Here is a 21,242-nt window from a genome sequence, read left to right as displayed (position 1 = left end):
AATTTTTATATATTAGAATCTTTGATACGCAAAACGTAACATATTTCCTTTTCTAAATTTAAATTAAAAAAGACGTTTTGAAGTCTATCCTTTTTCCAAAAATCTCTGAAAAACAATCAATTAAATTTATTTATAGCTCTCTTAGAACATTTTTAAAACACAAAAATTGCATTATGTGATTATCTCAAAAACATATGAAAATTTTTTTCATTCATAATGTACTAGTTCACCCATGATTTAATTATGATCTTCACCTGCCATAACATTTTAGCTCATGATTTAATTATGATCTTCTGATGAGTAATCTTGCATGATAAAAGCTCTTATATATCGTTTACAAGTTTATCATTGTTAAATTGACATGATATTTTTTTATAATATTCAGTTTTTTTTTATCTTTTGATCTAATTGGTGTTTGAGATATTGGAGTAAATTTAAATGCTATCATCAAATTCGCTAATATTTTGTTATTATTTTAGGTTTGTTAAATCATTATTTAAAAATTCTTCTTTTCTATTTTTATTTTCATCGGAGAGGAATAGAATAGATGAGTTTTTTAACATTATTTTGTGCAAAAATAAAAAACCTTTAATTCTGAAAAGGTTATAGAAACTTGTACTGTTGCGGAATCATTAGAACTGGAGATAATATCCAACCTGTTCTTCAAAGGAAGATTAATCGCGGATTAAGAGCACTAGATAATTCTGATTGGTTTGTAAAACTACAATTCTGAATTCATTTGAATCTATTTTTGCTTGACTTTATTTATCCGTTAGAATCTTTACTCAGTTTATTTCAACGTTGTTTGATCTTTGGCTCTCATTACCTGGTTTGACCATTGAAGCTTTCACAAAGTCTAAGACGGAAATTCAAGTTTCCGGAATAGTTTCAATAATTGTAGTCCAAAGTTTACTTGATTTAGAATTTGGAGTTCAGTTCACTTATTTCCTGTCACTATTTTTAAGATCAAACTATATGAATTAAATTTGTTTGTAGCTCTCTTAGAATATTTTTAAAACACAAAAATTACAATATGTGATTATTTCAAAAACAAATGAAAATTTTTTTCATTCATAATGTACTAGTTCACCTGCCATAACATTTTACCTCATGATTTAACTACGATCTTCATCTGCCATAACATTTGAGCTCATGATTTAACTATGATCTCCTGATGAGTAGATCTTGCATGATAAAAGTCCTTATATATGATTTACAAGTTTATCATTGTTAAATTGACGTGATATTTTTTATAATATTCATTTGTTTTTCTTTTGAGCTAATTGGTGTTTGAGATATTGGAGTAAACCTAAATGCTATAATCAAATTTCACTAACATTTTATTATTATTTTAGATTTGTTAAATCATTATTTTAAAAAATTTCTTTTTTATTTTTATTTTCATTGGAGATAAATGGAATAGATGAGTTTTTTAACATTATTTTGTCCAAAAATTAGAAACCTTTCATTCTGACAAAATTATAGAAACTTGTACTCACCCCGATTTCTTTGCAATTTCAACAATTTCAGCTTATATGGAGATATTTCGGCTTGTATGGAGATATTTCGGCTTATTTCAATCTCTATTACCACCAATTCCAGTCTGAACATTTCAGTTTTGAAGATATTAACATAGTGTAGACAAAGGTTAGTGATAAATTAAAATAGACAGAAGGAGAAAGGTGAAAAATAGGGCTTAGTTATTTTAAGAGCAGGTTGATGATTGGAATGGTAAATTTATTTGGATTAATCATTTAAAAAATTTCTAAAAGTATTAATTCTCGAAATTATTTTGTATGAATTGAAGTAATATTAAAATCTATGGGTAAAGGAATCTAATTTCTAAAAACATGTTTTATTGTATTAAAAAGGCTATCAGATTCATGATACTGTGAACACAAATTTATATCAAAATTTGAAATATTTGTAATGATTTAACTGTATATATAATATAGCTAGTATCCATTCATGGTGATATAACTATTGATGAATGTTTGTACAATTCTTTTGGTAACAATTTTTTTTTCTGTTTCTGATAATAAAACTGTCATTTATAAAAAAATATTAGTATTAATTTGTTGACTTAATCTGAAAAATACCTGATCATCAAACATACCAACCATGCCAAAAGTTAGAGACTCTAGCAACCATGAAGCACAGCACAGATGGAGAACCCATTAAAGCCCAACAATCGCAACTCTTATTATCGGGGATGTCAATATCCAGTCACCTATATATCCAGCCACAACAACGAGTTAACGATGTTGTATTCTGTCAGTTGAAGCCAATGGGGCTCTTGATTTTTGGTTCAATCAATCCAAAACAGTTCAATACGAAATCGTTCGGACCAACTTGATTCGATCGGACCGGACAAACATTGGGTTCCCGAATCAACTGGTATGTATTATGGTGACTTTTGGCAACATTTTCCTTTGGTTTATTGCTACAATATTTGTTTATAATATAAATTATACACAGCAGTCTTATGGAGAAACCTAACTTGTTACAAAATCTACGTTTAGACAAAGAAGTGTAAAACCAGATTGATAGACAAGATTTGGAGTATTTACACAAAAATGCTTGCTTATATACATTTATATCAAATAAAAAAAGTATAATTTTATTTAACTTCTTTAAAATCTAACGTCAAGATCCACGAATGTAGATGTGATTGTTGCTTGACAGATCTTCATCTGAATTTATGCTGCAATTCCAAACTAATTGCGATCACTAACAAGAACTCCTTACCTCTATTTGGGTTTAGCATGATAATTCACCTCGATAATTCACCCATGTAATAACGTTTTGTAATTTGTAATATATAATTTAATAATTTTGTGATAGTATTCGCATTATCAAATTTATATCAAAAAATATTTTTTAAAAAAATTATTTGTTCGATCTTGTTAATTATCATGTTCCCTATTACTAGCTTCGTAAAATCCTTTGTTATAAAGGAATTGGTCATACTATGTAAATATTGATTGGGAACCCAACAAGTAAAAAAGACCAAAGGACAACAAATCCTACTAAGAAAGCAAGCTTGACCCATTCTACAATGAACCAAGCATTTTACTATTTAAATTTTCACTATAGTTGGCCAAGTAAATGATAGTGTCATTAAGCTCTCTAATCCCCATATACTTCTTTGGTAAGTACACTCCCTCAAATGTACTTTATGCAACAATTTTATAAGCATAAAAGCCCATAATAAACAAACTTTTATTACATGCACAATTTAGCCAATTAAATAGAAATCAAACTTAAAATTTAATTCAATTGATTCATGCAATTAATTTTAAAAGATAATATTTAATAAGTTTAATCGTATAGAATTTGAATTTTAACATCTGTAAATCTTTATGTTGTTCTCAAATTATGATATTTTTCATATAAAAAATTTAAATAGGGATTTTCCTAAATTTTTGGAGCAATGCCATTTGTTTGCCTTGAAGATTAAGAAAACAATTAAGAAAAATGTGAAACAATGGAATTATAGAAATTTCACCTTTGCATCATTGCTTTCCCCTTCTGCTTATAGATATTTAAAGAGACAATAATGAGAATGAACATCTCAAATCCCTGCGTCTGGATGTTTTTGTGGCCTATGGCTTGACTTGGCAAAATAAAGCAAATTCTTTTGGTAGTATTTAAAGAGCAAAGATTGTAAACATCGAATAGGAAAATATATATTTAATAATATATCCTTTTTGTTTGTAATTTACAGTATTTGTACTATTATTAGTAACATTTGGAAACTCATTTCTTATGAAAAACTTTGATAGCTATTAATAGATGCATTTCTGTCCTTAGTATCTTGTAATTTTCCATTATTCGGTCTCATTTTGTCCACACGAAATCATCCACTTCGGTACAAATATATGTTGAATATTTCTTACAGAGACATATAATAAGTTAATAAGTATCGTAACACAATTTATTTTGCTTTTAACAAAAAATTACAATTTGAAGATAAAAAAAAATAGATTACAAACGTTAAAATTTATATCAAAATTAACCGAATGTTATTTTTAAAAACAAATGTATAAATTAACTGAATTAATTTTTAAATTTAAAATCAAATCGAGGACATTGTTTTGTTCTCAATACACAAATGCATTATCTGTTACTCTCGGCTATGCCCATGCTATTATTCTAGCCTTGACGAGAGCATCGTAATAGATGTCAACCTAAATTTTTCATGCCTAGGACCCTTTAGACAGTAACAAAAGATGTCCCGAATCAAACATCTCAATGTCATGTATTATTATATTTAGATGCAGAAAAAGAAAAACACTAAACAATTAAATGTTGAAATTAATTAATTCATGCTGACATTTTTTAGAAGTAATAATAATTTAACATGTTCGAAATTCAAATTCTAGCACTTCGAACTTTTTTTTTTATTATTAAATTGTAAACCGCTTGTACTAAAATACTAAACATTGTAATTTTTTCTCTAATATAGATATTGTGTTATGATATGTTTCAGTATTCAATTCTTATATAAGATACAAATGTATCTTCAAAATAAAAGGTTCTACAAAAGAACAGGTTCTTTTTTTTTGGAGTTTAACAGCCTCAGTCAACAGTAATTTTTCTAGCAATTAAGATAGATTGCAGAATTTTTGATACACTTCATTTTTATCTTCCTAATAAAGACAATTCAAAGATAAGGGCTTAACGAATTTAAAACTTAATTTAATTAATTTAAAAAAATAATAATTAATAAATTTAAATTTAAATTCTAACATTTATAATATTTTTTTCTATTTCAATTACGACTTTTTAAAGTAAAATGGGTTAACGTGAAATGTAAGAGTTAAAAAGGGTTAGATTATGCTGCAGCGTGAACATAAACTTTCTCGCCAATGCAAATGATGTTGGATTTTATCTTATTTGATGTCCTTAACTAAGATTTGATATCATTACCTGACGCAAAAATGACACAAATACCTAGAATGTTAGGCTTAATTAATCAATTGGAACAAAATTTTCATAAAACACCTTAGATGACGTTTGTAACATTTTTATAAAATAATTTAATATAAATTTAAATGATAGATTGATAAAATTTAATGTAAAAATTAATAATTTATAAAATAAATTATTAAAAATATTATTTATAATTTAAATTTAATTGATACTTATTTAATGATAAAAATTTTGTCAATATTTATTTAAAAAATATATCAAAATTTTTTAAAATTTTACACAATTTATTTAATAAAACCTTTCAATTTATCAATTTTTATTTAATTATTTCTAATAAAAAAGTTTACAAATTTGATTTAAATAACTTTATCTAAGTTTTTTTTTGCTACATATAGCCATAGGATTGGATTACCAAAAAAAAAAATTTACTTAAAATACCAAGAATTTAAAGATTATTTCAGATTACACTTTTCAATAAGGGACACTAAAGAATCTACTAAAGGCATTATGTAAGACACAAATCCTCCAAGGAAGAAGTGTCACAAATAGTTACAATCTCTTTCCTTTTTCTTTAAAGCAAGAAAGAGATTGTGAAAAAGGGTAAAATATAGTGCCTTTTACATAAAAAGTGAAAAGGTAAAGTATTTCACTTATTGTTAAGGACATTCGGAGGATTTCTCAGATTAAATCATGACCTTGTTCTCTCCATATTTCTCATTAAACATAAATTTTCTTATTGTTTGTACTTTGATACTCTAGCAGCCTTCCTTGTAATGATTCCCACTTTGAAATCAAATTAAAAACGATGCTTAGGAACAAGACTTTTATTCAAACAATGCAGTTTTCTCCTTGTGCATAATAAAATATAGCAGCAATGAAAGTAATCTGCAAAAACAACTCTGAAACATAACTCCGTTTTATTTTAACTATGACTTAGGATTTATGTAGCCAGGACGCCAAATAGAACAAGTCTTCCATTGTTTTTAACACCACCACTTGGCAATCTCTTGTTAGAGCCGGCCATTTTTCTCCTTCCTTTAAGTAGTGCATCACAACCTTCTTCTTCACCTCCTTTTTCTCTTCACCAGATTATGCTTCTTCGGGTTTTGATCTTCCCTCAAAACCCAGCGAGAAAAACTGCTACGTGCTAACCTGATTTGAAGTATAGAAAGACTGAACAAGGATATACAGTATACTTGACCTACCTTGACCTGCAAGAAAAAGATATGGACAGACTTATTAGTTTGGAACCATCAAATCTTGTTGCTGTCAGGATTGAGCCAGGGCAGAAATGTTGTGGGGAGCTTACTCTACGCAATGTTATGTACACCATGCCGGTTGCGTTTAGGCTGCAGCCGGTGAACAAGGGCCGGTATACTGTCAAGCCTCAGTCAGGAATCATAGCACCACTTGGGACAGTAACTGTGGAGATTGTGTATCATCATCTCCCTCCAGGTTATTCTCTTCCTGACTCGTTTCCTCTCAGTGATGATTCTTTCCTTCTGCATAGTGTGGTGGTTCCTGGTGCAGCAATCAAAGATTCAACATCAAATGTCCATGCAGTTCCGAACGACTGGTTTACAGCTAAGAAAAAGCAGGTGTTTATTGACAGTGGTATCAAGATCATGTTTGTTGGTTCACCTGTTTTGGTTCAACTTGTGATGGATGGTTCCATGGATGGAATCAGAGAAGTATTAGAGCGTAGTGATCCAGCATGGAATCCAGCTGATTCAGTTGATTCACAAGGACAAACTTTGCTTCATATTGCCATAGCTCAAAGTAGACCTGATATCGTCCAATTACTGCTCGAATTTGAGCCTGACGTAGAGTTTCAAAGCCAATCAGGCTCTACCCCACTTGAGGCTGCTGCAGGGTTTGGTGAAGAATTGATTGTTGAACTTCTATTGGCACATAAAGCTAGCACAGAACGATCAGAGTCCTCTAATTGGGGTCCAATTCACCTAGCAGCAGTTGGTTGCTATATAGAGGTACTCAGACTTCTTTTGCTCAAAGGGGCTAATGTTGATGCCCTCACAAAGGATGGCAACACTGCCTTACACCTATCGGTTGAGGAAAGAAAAAATGATTGCACGTGTCTGCTCTTAGCTAATGGCTCCGAACCTGATGTTCGCAATGCTAGAGATGGTGACACAGCCTTACATATCGCTGCTGGACTAGGAGATGAGCAGATGGTGAAGTTATTACTTCAAAAGGGAGCAAACAAAGATATTCGGAACAAGAAAGGAAAAACTGCATATGATGTTGCAGCTAAGTATGGTCACATAAGCCTTTTTGATGCACTCAAGCTCGGTGATAGCTTGTGTTTAGCTGCTCGAAAAGGTGAAGTGAGAACCATCCAGAGGCTGATTGAAAATGGTGCAGTGATTAACGGAAGAGATCAACACGGATGGACAGCTTTACATAGAGCCTCATTCAAAGGAAGAATTGATGCTGTAAGGATGCTGATTGATAAGGGAATCGACGTTGATTCAAAAGATGAAGATGGATACACAGCTTTGCATTGTGCTGTGGAATCAGGCCAGACAGAAGTGGTAGAATTGTTGGTAAAGAAGGGAGCAGATGCGGAAGCAAGGACTAACAAAGGTGTTACAGCCCTGCAAATTGCTGATCCACTGCACTATGCAGGCATTAGCAGGATACTAATTCATGGTGGTGCAACAAAAGATGGTATGCCACAAGCTGCTGTTATGCCGGTTTCAATTCCATTTGAAAATGGAAAAATGGGGAAAGAGATTGAAAGTAAGGCAGCATTGATGCAGAGGAGACCCTCAAGGGCAAGAGCCTTGCGTGGTAGCTTTGACAGATCGCTACCATTGGCAGTGATATAGGTAGCTTGGCGGATATATATGCAGTTTTTTGGCTTCCTCACAGTCTTAGAGAGCTTAAATTGATTCTTTTTGTTTTGGGGTATATAAATTTGTGGAAGAAGTTTCAGATTCATTAATCAGAAATGTTCATTCCATAACCGTAATCTATATAAATTATATTACCATTTCATGTTTGCAAAGAGAAATTAAGTGTAACTGTCGACAATTTGCTTGTAGAATGCTGTACAGCGGCCATGAAAGATTAATTATATCAATGGGGGCAAAGGTGTACATAAAATTCCTGGTGTAAGTTCAAGCAATAAAATTGCATTTTTGGAACCCCAAAGGATTAAGAAATTAATGAAAGTTTAATTATCTTGTATACTCTTTTGCCAAAATGCATAACTACCAAAATTTCAAGCATTGTTATGACAAATGAAGATTTAAATTAAGTTTTTGAATGAAATTTGGGAAATTATTTTATTCGTGAAATTTTTTTTTTAAGTTATAATGGGGATCACATGGCAGATCTTTTCATTTTTATTTTCATTCTTGATTCATGAAAAGCAAATTCTAAATAAAAAATTATTAGTTATTTTGTTTTAAATATAGAAAAAAAAAATTTAAAACTACAATTAGTAGGCAAACTTGCTATGAAAAATGATCATTTGTAATAATCAACCTATGATTGATTATATTAAGATTTATATACATGGTAATCGTGTTATTCGTTGTTATATATTATCAATTGAGTCATTGACAAAGACTTGATTATTAATTTTTCTTCAAGTCATAGTTTGCATCTGCAACAAAAAAGGTGTAGTATTTAACAAATTTTCTTGAACTTATCTGGGATTGACAAACATTGCTTCTTGACTTACTGTTAATTTAAAATATATTCTCTTTATCGTAATCACTAAAATCAAAGGGAAATGCCAAAATGGGGTTTGCAAAACTACTTAACTTTACCCATATTTACAAACGTAATAGGAGATTTTTCAACATAATGAAAGTAAAAAATTTGAATAGGCAGTGACAAACTCCTTATAATCCCCGCTATTATCAACTTGACAATATTCTATTAAGAAATTTAATTATTTTTATATTTTTATTATGTAAAATATTAAAATTTATATATTTATACTATATTTTATATAAAATTATGTATTATAATATATATAAACATGAAATATAATTTTTTTTATTTTATTAAATTATTATAGTTATTGTTTGTTACCAGCGAATTGCGATCAGAATATCGGCGGAACTAAAAAATATGGGAAGGAAGAAAGAGACGCTTTAGCCGTTTTGTTTTAAATAATAAAAAATAAATTAAGGTTAGGAATTTTTCATTTTTGTATTCCAAATGGATAGGAAAACGTGACAATCATGGGTTGTTGGTGAAAGACGCCTTGGGATAGTTCATCACTGGTGGGTTGGTAGGTTTAGGTGAGTTTTCTTTTTTTTTTTTTTTTTTTTTTATAATGGAAGAAAAAGATCTTGGTCAATTAACTTGCCAATAACCTACGAAATTTGATTTTTTTTTCATTTGGTATAATTGAATTTACAGCACGATGAGTTAAATTTAAATATAAATTTTAATGAAATTTATTTAATATTTTATAAATTTTTTAATTATAATTACCATAATTTTTTTAAATTACAATTATAATAATTTTATTATTATTTTCCATGCCATCAAACCTAATTTTATAATCTAATCAATTGGACCTTTAAGAAATTTGCCCTATGCTTGCCATTTTACTTTTGACAAATAAATTTAGTGTTTTGATTTGAGCAGACAAATTGTGAGGAGTAAGTGGCACACACGAGCCATAAAAGCGCGTGGGACTTTTGCAGTAGAAAATTTTCTTTTGTGAAGGTGCCAGTTGCACGGTGGGATCCGTGGTACCAACGACACAGCAAAAGGACGTGCCACACCCTATCCACCGCACTGTCCCTTTGAATCGGACCCCCTTTTTAGTCCTCATTCGATTTGAGAACTGTTCACCACAATCCATATTCAACGCACGCACACGTGTAATAGTTACTCATTTTTCACTTTCACCTTTTTTTTTTTCCATTATATAAAGGAAGGTAATTTTCTTATTTTGAAATATTCAAATTAAAATTTTTTAATTCTAATAATATGTATACAATATTTTTTAAAAAAATATTTTTATTTTCTATTCATATCCTATTAATAATATTTATATGAGCATTCAAATTGAAATATTAACAAGTGATGCGTTCTATTTCTATAAAAAATGTAATCAAAACACCAAAAAAGTCAAATATAAATATACATATAAATACGAAAATAGCTCAAATTTTAAGTTAAAATGTACAAATTTGTTTATAGCATTTGAAATTTTAGCCATATGCTCTAATCAAGTAGCCACTTACAATTTGGCACCTATGTCTACTCTATATATATATATATATATATATATAAGTGACAGATTAAATATTTAAGGGTAAAAAAAAAGATAGATTTAATATTACTTATTTTGTAATAAATTATATAAATTATATGTATATACCTAACTTAATATATAAATATATAATTAATTAGGTCAAGCATATACATGTAATTTATCGAATTTATTACAAAATAAATATTATTAAATTTATTTATTTTTTATCTTAATTAATTATATATATTTATATATAATTTTCAATTTTTTAATTTAGTGATCAAATAAATTTAAAAAAAACATAAAAATTAAGGTTCGACCCAACTTTTTTCTCTTTCTCTTATTGTAAAGCTCTGTTTCTCTTTGAAATCAAATATATATATATATATGTATATATATGTTTGTATATATATATAATTATAAGATCATATCTTTAAAAAAGTTTTATTTTATTTATTTACTTTTTATTATAGTATTTTTTCTTAAATTTAATGTCACATCATACTTTTTTTTCATTGATATTAATATTTTTTTATCATATCAAAATTTATATTTTTATAATAAAATATTTTTTATTATTATAAATATTATAAATATAAAATCGAATTCAAATAAAAAGTTACATTGATATGACCGTTACCATCCCAAGCGCACTGAAGAACATGCTTTAAAACAGCCAATTGACTGAAGCTTATTAAAGGAAAGTCAAGGCTGTTCAGAGACAGGACGGCGTTTAATTTAATATACGGAAGTGGCGCGAGCATCGTTTTTGTTGCTTGAAAATCTATCTTTTTTGTTTGTTTGTTTATGATAGAGCAATGTACTTGATGGATAGTTATAATTTTTTTTTTATTATTTAAATGAATAGTCTAAAAGCCAACGATAAAAATAAAGATTCGTGGATGCCAAGTGATAAAGGCGTTCATGCTCGGATCAAATTCGATTAATATTTTTAAAATTTAAATTTGAGATTAAGCTCGGATTCATTTATTTAATTTATTTTTATCATGAAAGTATATAAAATTTTTTATAATTAAAAATAACTAATTTATTAATATAATAAATTTTAATTATAAATCAAGTTGGATTGAAGCCTTAAAATCTATGTACAAATGGGCTGGACTCACAATTTGGCAATTACTGATGAGCATTTGACCAATTTTTTCGATACATTAAACTTAATTTTGGATTGTAATTACAATTAGGGTTAAGGTAAAGTATATGACTTTATCATGATTCAATATTGAATTTTGGTATTGTATTTTAATTTTATTGAAATTTGTCATTATAATTTCAATTTTACTGATTTTTGGATAAAAATAACATAATTAAAACATTTCACAAAATATTATATTAATGAAAATGATAATTTTTATGATTATAGTTTCAATTTCATTGATATTTAAACAAAAAGTACATTCGTGAAATTTCATTTACTTTATGTTAAAAAATCAACCAAATCAAAACTACATTAACAAAATTAAATGAAATTGAAATATAATGTAAAATTCAATATTAACTCATAATATAGTGACAAAATAACCTTAATTTCTTAAAATTAAAATGTGAGATTACAAATTGTTTGTAAAAACAATTTCCTATTTGCATCTACAATCAATAAAATCATAAATTTTTTTCATCATAATTTTCAATAATAATCGTAATGGTGAATTAGATCCTAAAAGTTTAAATAAAATTTAGATACAAAAAATAATAATATTGAAAAATAATTTTTTTCATAAAAAAAAAAATTGTTCTATATCTTTGATAATCCCTATTCTAACGGGAAAGGATAGTGTTTAGGCTCTTTATAAATCAGATGCATAATTTTTATGAGGTCTTGTTATTTTATTAATTTAGTAATTTAGTATGTCCCTATTCCTTTTACTCCCACATCACAAAAGTCCATTTGCCTTCAACTTGTTTGGCCCCAATCTCATATATGATACATAAAAAGTTTGCTTCTAAAACTTAGTGTTCCACCTACCACCCCATGAAAAATAAATTAAAGAACATGAAATAATTGATTTTATCTGGTTAAAGTTCACTAATTCATGTCACACAATCTTAAATTAATGTTTAAATATAAATTTGACGTTACAATAAAAAAAAAATTATCTATACCTTTTAAAAGATAAATTCAATCTCAATATTTATAATTCTCTTACTCTATATATTTTAATCTCCCTTCATATATAAAAAATAAATTAAAGTTTAAATATTATTGCTATGTCAAATATTTTATTGTTTTATTTCACGTGATTGAAAAGTCAATTCATAGTTGACTTTTTTTTTAACAACACGATTATATAATTTAGGTCATTTTTCTAATTTTCATTTTTTAGTATTAAAAATCAATTTATAAATATCTTGTAAACTTACCTCCAAATCAAACATGACAATGCAATTGACCTAACATTTTATATCTTGAGTCTTTCCTACTAACCTTATTATTTAACTTGATTGTGTTCAAGAATGTCACTTCCAATTTGCTTGAAACTTTGACAATGAATCAAGCCAACAATCTCAACCTCAAATGAGTTTAAAAGGCATTTTCGTGCTCCAACTCCCTACCTTTTCATGGCAGCAAAGTTTTTTATTTACGTGTCTTTTTCATATTTCCTTCGAAAACGCCATCATATGTTAATGTCAAAGAAAAAAATATTAATTAGTAATTAATCCTATTGATAAATTCGTTTATCTTAATACAATGAATAATTTTAAATTCAAAGTTTATAAATGAATTTTAATTGATGTAATAATAAAATCTAAATTCGAAATTTAATTTAATTGATTAATATAATTATTTTTAAAAATATCATTTAATAAATTTAAAATTAAAATTAAATATTTATAATTTCTTATTCTATTCTTAAATTACTATTTTTTTTACTAAAATATTATGAAATATACGTTCAAATTACCAAGTATTGAATTCTCCCATTTTATCTAAATCAAAAGCTTATGTACATAAAAGAAAACAAATTTACCATAAGAAATCATGCTTATGTGGATGTCATCAGCATCTATAAATTTCATCAAGTGTTTAATTTTAAACTATTGGACCAACTTCACCTACTCATCCAACAAAACCATAGTTGGCTGCATCAAATTTGTACAAATCAATGCGTAATTTTGGCATTTCGTATGCTTTATTGTTTTCATTAAAAAATGTAATTTCCCCCAACCGTAGTGTCAAAGAGTGGCCACCAAACAACTTTCATCCACCAACCCTCTACTTCTCTGAAAATTTCATCCTCCAACAAAGAATAAAAAATTAAAAAAAAAATCCGATAAAAGTTTTATTATATTTTACTAGTATAGTAGGTCGTCTAAGCGTCTCTTGTGGCGCGTGGTATAACGTATAAAGAATTTTAGCCTCAACCTTTTTTTTTTTTTTTTTTCTAAAATAGCTTTTCCTAATTTTGTTCAATATAAATTTTTAGATATATAAATTGTTTAAATCTAAATAAGAATGCAGATAAACAATTGTTTTTTTTTTTTTGGAGAACAATTTCTTTTTACTTGACTCTCTTGAAGATGCTTATATTGTGAATATTAAAATTATTTATTATCAAGATCAACGAATAAAAAACACTTTTTTTATATTTCAATGTGTTTTTAAAAATTTCGAACATATTTTCTCTTTTAGTTATAACTAAATCAATTTATTTTAGATAACTATATAAATATTTAAGATTAGATGAATGATTAAATATGAAACTTAAACTATAGTTTAATAATTTGAACATTTTATTAAAAAATGGCAAATATCTTATAACAAAAGATCAGCGAACAATTGATTTAAGTGTTAAAAATAGTATTTTTTTATTGTTTGATTTTGAATCCACTAAAAGATTGTAAGCAAGTAATTTTCATAAATTTACTAAAGTCGACATAAATAAACTTGCATAAATCAATCTAAAGAAGGGATATATTAGGTGAAATATAAAAATTTTTTACCGTTAAATAAAAAAATTAGAGCTTATGTATAAAAAATTTAATCTAATTAATTTATTTAATTATCATTAAAAAGTGATATTGAACAAAATTAAATTGTAAATATTAATACTTATAATTTTTTTTCTATCCTCAAATTATATATTTTTTTAAATTAAAGTAGGTAAGGGGCAAAGTGACTTTGGAAGTTTTTGTCCATAATTATAGAGTAATGTTTTAACCTTGGAATATCACATATTAGTCCTGTTCATCTAAAAAAAAAACCCAAACATAAAAATAAATTCTTCGATTTACATCATTCAATATTTAGATTTAAGCTTTAATTCAATAATTGATGCATAATTTTTATCTTAAATATAATTGTTCGAATATATATTTTTTTAAGTGCTCTAATTTGGTTAAATCTAGATAAATTTAACAATTTTTATATACTCGATAAATTTAACTAGAATCCTAAAGTTTGATTTAATTGTCATTGAATTTTAGGATCAAATAGTGTACAAGAAATAATGTTACAGTTCATGCAAATTGTTTATAATCATAAATTTCTCATTTGATATAAACAAATTATTAGTACCACATCGGTACTAACTAATAATAATTATACTTAATGTGCCAATAAATATAATGATGAATAATGACAAAAATAAAATATTTTTATTAATAAGGGTTAATGTCATATATAAATTATAATAAAATATTTGAAATAATATTTAAATTTTAAAAATTTCCTTAAACTATGAACAAAATAAAATAAAATATTTTAATTAATAATGTTAATGTCATTAATGACATATAAATTATAATAAAATATTTAATGTGATATTTAAACTTTAAAATTTTTTTTAAATTATAAATATATTAAGTAATTTAATACTTATTATTTTTACGTTACGCATTATCATTTAAAATTAGTCACATTGATAAAAGATGACAATAAATAATAAATGAATAGATATCCATCATTATCTGATCTATTTATGTAAGATTTAGATAATTATAAATAAATGATTAATGGATTAAGAGAAAAAATTTACTATTCATGATAAATTTGAAGCGGATACAATAGTTTTTTTGAATATCCAATATTTGAATCTATTTAAATTTCAATGAACAATAATGAATGTTTGAATCTATTATCCATTTACATATGTAAAATATATAAAATTTTATGTTTGTAGAAAGTTTCGTATCTTAAAAGATAATTTTTATTTATTATTAATTAAAAGTGAACTTTAATTTTAAATTAAATTATTGTTTATTTTATATTTTAACAAAAAAATTAAATAAACGAATATTTAAATAAATTTAGATATTTAAACAGTCTATCAGTAGCCATTCTGGCTATAAATAGTAAACTCCTCCAATCTCCCAAATCCTGCCGCTTCTTCCTCTGCATCTCTCCCCATCTCTAAGGAAGTTTCTTTGGTTCTCTCTTCGGTTCCACCTCCGTTAAATACGGTACGGTACGGTTCGGTTCGGTTCCTCCGCTCATTTCTCTCCCTCACTCTTTACTGTTTGCACCTTTCCCCATATATCTTTTCTCTTCTTTTACTATCCTTTAATCGATTTTAACTCTTCCTTCGTTCCTTTTCATCTATCCTATTGATGTTCCTTTCTGGGTCTTCTTTAAAATGTTTTAAACTTGTCTCAAATTTTGTTAACTTAGTGTTTTTTTTGGGTCTAAAACGTTAAAGATTTCTCTTTTCACTGAGATCTACTGGTAAGTGTCAGCATTTATACTTTTCCTGGTGATTTTCTTTCTGGGTTTTCATTAATATGATTTGAACTTCTCATTTTTAACTTGGGTTATTTATTAACATCACAAAAATTGTACTTTTCTTATTGAGATCTATTGATAAGTGTTAGCTTTTCAACTAGACCAGTTGATTTTCTTTCTGGGTTTTCATTTATGTGATTTAAAAATTCTGTTTTCATTTATATGATCAACGAGTTTGATTTTCTATCCAAAATTTTCAGTTGATTTTCTTTCTGGGTAGTTGTTAGTATTTGATTTTTAACTTGGGTTTTTTTCTTTTGGAATTATTAAAGAACCCTTGTTTTATTAGTGAGGTCTATTGGTTAATGTTAGTATTTGATCAATTATTTTGGCTTTTCTTTTGATTTTGTCTGTTTATGGAAGCAATTTAATAGATCCAATCTTTTGGGGTTTTGGAATTTATAGATCTAGTGTTTAATCATTGGCTTGTTGCTATAGATCTAAATTGAAGTAAGCAGCTTGCTTCTGGTTTCTGGAATAGTGTTATCTGATCTTAAATATTTTAGATCTGCATTTTGTTTCGTTATTATATAGAAGTATCTTTATCTCTGATGCTTTATGTCTCCTGGATTACAAAATCAAGTGTGCCTATTGAGATTTTGAATTTAAATACTGTAAGATCCTTTTGTAGTTAGTTGGCTAACATAAGTCTATGTTGAGTTTGTCTTTTTTGGAACCAAGAGTTTGATTTCGTATGAACATCTTTTAGACTCGTAATCTTTGCTAGGCAAGTATATGGTTGTCTCTCTTAGCTCAAAACTTCCGAAATCATTAATTTCATATAAGCTTTTGATCCGACTATACTGAATTGTAGATGCATCTTGGATCTTAGCTTTGATTCTGATGATTGTCAGCTTATTAATATAGGACATGCAAAGTTGTTATTTTTTATCTCTGATTTTATATAATAAAGCTGAACTTTGTCTGTTCTTTTATTTGGTTTAGAAAATGGCCTCTCACATTGTTGGATATCCCCGCATGGGACCCAAGAGAGAGCTTAAATTTGCTTTGGAATCTTTCTGGGATAAGAAGAGCAGCGCTGAGGATTTGCAAAAGGTTGCAACTGACCTCAGGTCATCCATCTGGAAACAGATGGCTGATGCTGGGATCAAGTACATTCCCAGCAACACTTTCTCTTACTACGACCAGGTGCTTGATACCACATCGATGCTTGGAGCTGTTCCACCTAGATATGGCTGGAATGGGGGTGAGATTGGATTTGACACTTACTTCTCCATGGCCAGAGGAAATGCCTCTGTGCCTGCCATGGAAATGACCAAGTGGTTTGACACAAACTAGTAAGTTGCTATTCTTGGTCATACCTTATTAGCTTTATCGTGCATGCTGAGTTTTCGGATACTAATACTTATACTCTGTGCAATGTGTCATTTCAGCCACTTTATTGTTCCTGAATTGGGACCTGATGTTAACTTCTCTTATGCATCTCACAAGGCAGTGGATGAGTACAAGGAAGCTAAGGCGGTATGTTCTTTGGGTCTAATTTTTCTATATATATAACACTGTAAATTTTTGTCTGTCATGTTTACTTATGCTAGTAGCTCAGTTAGGAATTAGAGGTAAGGTATGGTATATGTTGAGATTCTGTCAGGATAGAGGTCTCCTGAAATTAGAGTAGTGAGATGCAAGAGTACCTTTTCATGACATAGAAGATTATGATGGAAATAGTAGGATTTTAAAGTTCTTCAAAATGCATGAAAATGTATGATGGCCTGAATTTGGGATAGCTTCAAGGGTTTGGACTAACTGATTAACATCTTTTAGCGTACTTTCTTCTATGCAATGGCTTAAACATATGGTTAGCTGGGCCAGGGTTCTGGGAATGGTTTCATGTTTGCCATTATTATGCCTGAGATTTTATATAAGTAATAGTTTGTAGCTCTCTAGTGTTGTATTTTCATGTGATCCATTTTTTGATAATGCCCTGAGTGAGACTGGGAGTGCTAATTAGACCCACTTGATTATGGTGCCCCACTGTTAGCCTATGTAATATACTACATATCCTGATGTTTTTAATCTTATTATAAGCCTTGGATGCTGATTCTCTGTCCTACATGCAGCTTGGAGTCAACACTGTCCCAGTCCTTATTGGCCCTGTCTCATACTTGTTACTGTCTAAACCTGCAAAAGGTGTTGAGAAGACCTTTTCCCTTCTCTCTCTCCTTCCCAAAATCCTCCCTATCTACAAGTAAGAGTTGTCTCTCTTTGTCTTTGAATTTTTATTAATAGACTCTACTTTGTTATTATAACATTGAATCTCACTACAGGGAAGTTATTTCTGAGCTTAAGGCAGCTGGTGCTTCCTGGATTCAATTTGATGAACCTACCCTTGTCTTGGATCTTGACTCTCACCAATTGCAAGCATTCACCGCTGCTTATGCTGATTTGGAATCTACTCTCTCTGGCTTGAATGTTCTGATTGAGACCTACTTTGCTGATCTTACTGCTGAGGCATACAAGACCCTCATTGGATTGAAGGGTGTCACTGCTTATGGTTTTGACTTGGTTCGTGGAACCCAGACCATTGATTTGATCAAGAATAATTTCCCTAAGGGCAAGTGCCTTTTTGCTGGAGTTGTTGATGGAAGGAACATTTGGGCCAATGATCTTTCTTCTTCTCTTAGCACCTTGCTGGAGCTTGAGGCTGTTGTGGGCAAAGGTATTCTATTTTCATTTGCACATTTTATGGCTTGTAATTACATGGTGAGTATTAAAATATTTTTTATTTACTATAGACTGATATCTGTTAAATTTTCTGATGTGCAGACAGCCTTGTGGTGTCTACCTCCTGCTCACTTCTCCACACTGCTGTTGATCTAGTAAATGAGACTAAGCTGGATGATGAAATCAAATCCTGGCTTGCATTCGCTGCCCAGAAAGTTGTAGAAGTTAATGCACTTGCCAAGGCATTGGCTGGACAGAAGGATGAGGTATCTCCTTATAATATTGCCACTTGTTTTTGCTATTTTTCTGAGAACTTGGATGATATCTCCTGATGGGCCTTAAGCCTTCTGAGTTGGTCGTTTGTTTTCTGTCTTTTGGTGCTTTCTCAAGATATGGTTGACACCATGTCACTTACTATTTATTCATCTATTTTTAGGTGCTTTCTCAAGATATGGTTGACACCATGTCACTTACTATTTATTCATCTATTTTTAGGCCTTCTTCTCTTCCAATGCTGCTGCTCAAGCTTCAAGGAAGTCCTCCCCAAGAGTGACCAATGAGGCTGTTCAAAAGGCTGTAAGTGTTTTGATAAGCTACAATTCCAATTTGTCTTTGAAGTGATTTCTCTGCAGTAATATTTTTCACTGTGAAAATCATTCCTTGCATACCATGTTTTAATGTGCTTGCATCCCCAGGCTGCTGCTTTGAAGGGCTCTGACCACCGCCGTGCAACAAATGTTAGTGCTAGACTGGATTCCCAGCAGAAAAAGCTTAACCTACCAATCCTTCCCACCACAACCATTGGATCCTTCCCTCAAACTTTGGAACTCAGAAGAGTTCGTCGTGAATTCAAGGCTAACAAGTGAGTTATGTGGAAAATTTCCTTGATATCTTTCTTATAAAATGTCCATGTGACCATAACTAGTGCTCTCTTATATCCTTCAGGATCTCTGAGGACGATTATGTTAAAGCCATTAAGGCGGAAATTAAGAGGGTTGTTGACCTTCAGGAAGAACTTGACATTGACGTCCTGGTCCACGGTGAGCCTGAGGTGAGTATTCCTTTTATATTTTTTTGGGCCTTTTGCAGTAAAAGGAAGATGCATATGTGGTCAGTTATTCGCAAGCGTCCTAACTATGACTTAAAATTGTGCAGAGAAACGATATGGTTGAGTACTTTGGTGAGCAGTTGTCTGGCTTTGCTTTCACTGTTAACGGGTGGGTGCAGTCTTATGGTTCTCGCTGTGTCAAGCCACCAATCATCTATGGTGATGTTAGCCGCCCCAAGCCAATGACTGTTTTCTGGTCATCTACTGCCCAAAGCATGACTGCACGCCCAATGAAGGGAATGCTTACTGGTCCTGTTACCATCCTCAACTGGTCTTTTGTCAGAAACGATCAGCCCAGGTATGCACGAGAAATTCAATAGGAGAAAAATGATCAGAAATATTACATTTCAACCAGAATTTTATACTTTGCAATATGAGTGTATCTTTTGACATTCTACGTTGCCAATCTTCCAGATTTGAGACTTGCTACCAGATTGCCTTGGCCATCAAGGACGAAGTGGAGGATCTTGAGAAGGCTGGTATCAATGTTATCCAAATTGATGAGGCTGCTTTGAGAGAGGGGTTGCCTCTTAGGAAGTCTGAGCATGCCTTCTACTTGAAATGGGCTGTCCACTCCTTTAGGATCACCAACTGTGGCGTCCAGGACACTACCCAGGTCTGTATATTACTTCATTCTTTTATCACTGATCAAAACTTTCATTTTCATGCTCTCATTGGTCTGTCTTATAAAATCTGACAGATCCACACCCACATGTGCTACTCCAACTTCAATGACATCATTCACTCAATCATCGACATGGATGCTGATGTCATTACCATTGAGAACTCACGTTCAGATGAGAAGCTCCTGTCAGTTTTCCGTGAAGGAGTGAAGTATGGTGCTGGAATTGGCCCTGGTGTCTATGACATCCACTCTCCTAGAATACCATCAACCGAAGAGATTGCCGACAGAATTAATAAGATGCTTGCTGTGCTCGAGACCAACATCTTGTGGGTTAACCCTGACTGTGGTCTTAAGACTCGCAAGTATGACGAGGTGAAACCAGCCCTCAGCAACATGGTTGCCGCTGCCAAGCTGCTCCGCACCCAACTTGCCAGTGCCAAGTGAGAGGTCATATGATTTATACCCAAGACGAGAGAGAAGAAAAAATTGAAAAAATATTTGCCTTATCATTTGAATAACTGTGTTTCAATGACATATTTGTTAGGCATAATTTGGCCCTTGGGGTCAATTGTATTCCTTCTTTTTTTGGTTGTTTTTTTTTTTCTATAAATATTTTGTTTTTGGAAAAAAAAAATATATTAAAATTCGATTTTAGTTAAATTATTCGATTAAATTAATTTAATTCAATTAATCAATTTAAAATTATATATTTAAAAAAATTGATTTTTAGTTAATTTGATTTGAATTTTAAACTGATTAAAATTTTAACAAAAATATAATAAAATATAAATATAAAGTACAAAATACGTAAAATGGATAATTTGATTTTTTTTTTTTTTAGGGATGATAGGGTTAGAATGTTCGTCAATATCTTTTCGTCAAAACTTTTTAATTATTAGGTTAAAAT

The 21,242-nt window shown here is 29.6% G+C and overlaps 1 protein-coding gene and 1 pseudogene across 4 annotated transcripts; both read left to right on the top strand.

Moving 5' to 3' along the window:
- The first annotated feature begins 5,609 nt into the window (after positions 1-5,609).
- LOC111295218 (protein VAPYRIN pseudogene) lies at positions 5,610-7,974 on the top strand (annotated as a pseudogene).
- Positions 7,975-15,519: 7,545 nt separating this feature from the next.
- LOC111293792 (5-methyltetrahydropteroyltriglutamate--homocysteine methyltransferase-like) lies at positions 15,520-20,995 on the top strand. 4 transcript variants are annotated; one of them, XM_022886743.2, is made up of 12 exons: positions 15,520-15,601; positions 16,866-17,218; positions 17,315-17,402; positions 17,999-18,126; positions 18,206-18,597; positions 18,705-18,868; positions 19,098-19,178; positions 19,298-19,464; positions 19,548-19,653; positions 19,758-20,008; positions 20,125-20,326; positions 20,411-20,995. In XM_022886743.2, the coding sequence occupies exons 2-12, from the start codon at positions 16,869-16,871 to the stop codon at positions 20,777-20,779; spliced, it is 2,298 nt and encodes a 765-aa protein (XP_022742478.1). In that variant the 5' UTR covers positions 15,520-15,601; positions 16,866-16,868; the 3' UTR covers positions 20,780-20,995. The 4 variants fall into 4 exon arrangements, with proteins under 4 accessions (XP_022742478.1, XP_022742481.1, XP_022742479.1 ...); XM_022886746.2 differs by having other exon boundaries at positions 15,520-15,606; XM_022886744.2 differs by having other exon boundaries at positions 15,520-15,611.
- Positions 20,996-21,242: the final 247 nt, after the last annotated feature.

Source organism: Durio zibethinus, chromosome 14, assembly GCF_047325235.1.
Source record: "Durio zibethinus cultivar Kanyao isolate XHJ-2024 chromosome 14, ASM4732523v1, whole genome shotgun sequence".
Taxonomy (NCBI): domain Eukaryota; kingdom Viridiplantae; phylum Streptophyta; class Magnoliopsida; order Malvales; family Malvaceae; genus Durio; species Durio zibethinus.
The sequence above is the reverse complement of the archived record's forward strand: the minus strand, read 5'-3'. Positions and strand labels throughout refer to the sequence as shown.